This window comes from Otolemur garnettii, unplaced genomic scaffold (assembly GCF_000181295.1).
Source record: "Otolemur garnettii isolate 467f Iridium unplaced genomic scaffold, OtoGar3 scaffold00018, whole genome shotgun sequence".
Lineage (NCBI taxonomy): Eukaryota > Metazoa > Chordata > Mammalia > Primates > Galagidae > Otolemur > Otolemur garnettii.
Window position 1 is genome coordinate 20,315,258 of NW_003852413.1, and position 1,721 is coordinate 20,316,978.

The 1,721-nt window shown below is 47.3% G+C and overlaps 1 protein-coding gene across 1 annotated transcript in view; it reads right to left on the reverse strand.

Annotated features, from left to right (window-relative positions):
• Positions 1–1,721, reverse strand: part of CUNH17orf53 (chromosome unknown C17orf53 homolog) — a 21,440-nt gene that overhangs the window by 2,656 nt on the left and 17,063 nt on the right. Inside the window, exon 8 of the mRNA XM_023511241.1 lies at positions 371–479. Within this exon, the coding sequence (XP_023367009.1) occupies positions 371–479 (109 nt within the window). The remainder of the gene's footprint in view (positions 1–370; positions 480–1,721) is intronic.

Consider the following 1,721-nt stretch of genomic DNA (forward strand, 5'->3'; position numbering starts at 1 on the left):
CTGTGGTCCCAGCTACTTGGGAGGCTGAGGCAGGAGACTCACTTGAGCCCAGGAGTTGGAGGTTGCTGTGAGCTGTGATGTCACGGCACTCTACCCAGGGGGACAGCTTGAGGCTCTGTCTCCAAAAATATATAAGATCCAAGATTCACAAAAAGAGGAACAAGATGTAGCCAGGAAGATACAGGCTGAGTTATTTATGTATTTAGTTATTTTTGCAGTTTTTGGCTGGGGCTGGGTTTGAACCTGCCACCTCCAGCATATGGGGCCAGTGCCCTACTCCTTTGAGCCACAGGTGCCCCCCCAGGCTGAGTTAATCAAGAGGAAATGGAAGGAGAACCTCTCTTGCTCCCAAGTGGGCCAACTGCTTTACCTGCTTCTGGGAGTTCTTCCCCTGCCTCTGGGTTCTGTGCTGTTCTGAGGCTTTCCCCAGGCTTTGCAGCAACATCATGCTGGAGGCTGTCATGGAAGCTTCCTGAATCCTGGGGACAGAGGATCTGGTTACCAATGCCTATGCTCCCAAAATCCCTCTGGAAGGTACCACCTCTGCCCAGACAACCTCAAAGAAATAGGTGGGGCCTCAGGAAAGAGACATGACGGAGAGTGTGATAGGGCCCAGTCAGTAACCCAGGCCCACGCTAAGGAAAGGGAGCTGAAATGCCAAACACCAAAAGAGTAGGTAATTTAAGAAAACAAAACATAAATCTTTTTTTGGCTGATTTTCTAATTCTGTCGGTATATAATGTTTCAGGGAATCTATATAACTAAAGCAGAAAACAAATAAGCCATTCAGAAATATACTGAGGAGTAAGCCTGGGATTAAAAATTAGCTGTTAACAATCCCTAAATTAGCTAATATATGAGCACGTAATTAAAATTAGTAAATAAACCATTGATTATGGTTAGCCCTAGGGAATAAATGTGAGGAAGGGTTTCATTTTTTGCTTATTTTATGTCATTTCAATTTATATAAATGAGCATGGATAATTTGAAATTTAAAAGAAAAACAAATCATATTTTTAGGACATGAGGTGATTTTGAGAGAATGTGGAAAGGTTAAGAGAAAGATGAAGGAAATAGAAGTGGAAAGTTGGAGCTAGAGCTCTAAGGTAACCAGAAGTCAAGTCTAATGCACTCCTAGGGATGAAACAGCAGCAGGGGAGGGGACAGGGCTTGCCTGAGGTCACAGTACAAATTATCAGCAGAACTGGGTTGAAACCCAGGTTTCTGGACCCCAGGCCAGGATCCAAGGAAGGGTGAGGGTGGACAAGTCAAGCCCAGACTCTGCAATGCCCCTCAAGTAGAGCTGTTTGGGTTTATCCTTATCTCCCAAAAGATACCAAATGCTGGCCTCTGTTCCAAAAGGGGGTGCCCCCACCAGTGTTCTGTGTGCAGGCTCCCCCTCGCCTAACTCTGTTAGTTCTCAAGTGACTCCAATCCTCTCAGATGTTCAAGCCTGCCATCAGACACTCGAGGATCACCAAGAAGCCAGCTGTTCCTCTAGGTACTATTACTGAGCCGTCTGGCAAGCGGCTGGCCCAGCGACAGGAGATAGTCCTGTCCCCAAAGGCACCTCTCAGCTCAGGGCACCAGCCCCTTTCACGCCTCTGCTCCTCAGAGTAGAGGAGAGGAAGGAATCAGAAGATGCAGGCAGGCAGGGCACAATGGCTCACACCTATAATCCTAGCACTCTGGGAGGCCGAGACAGGTGGATTGCCTGAGCT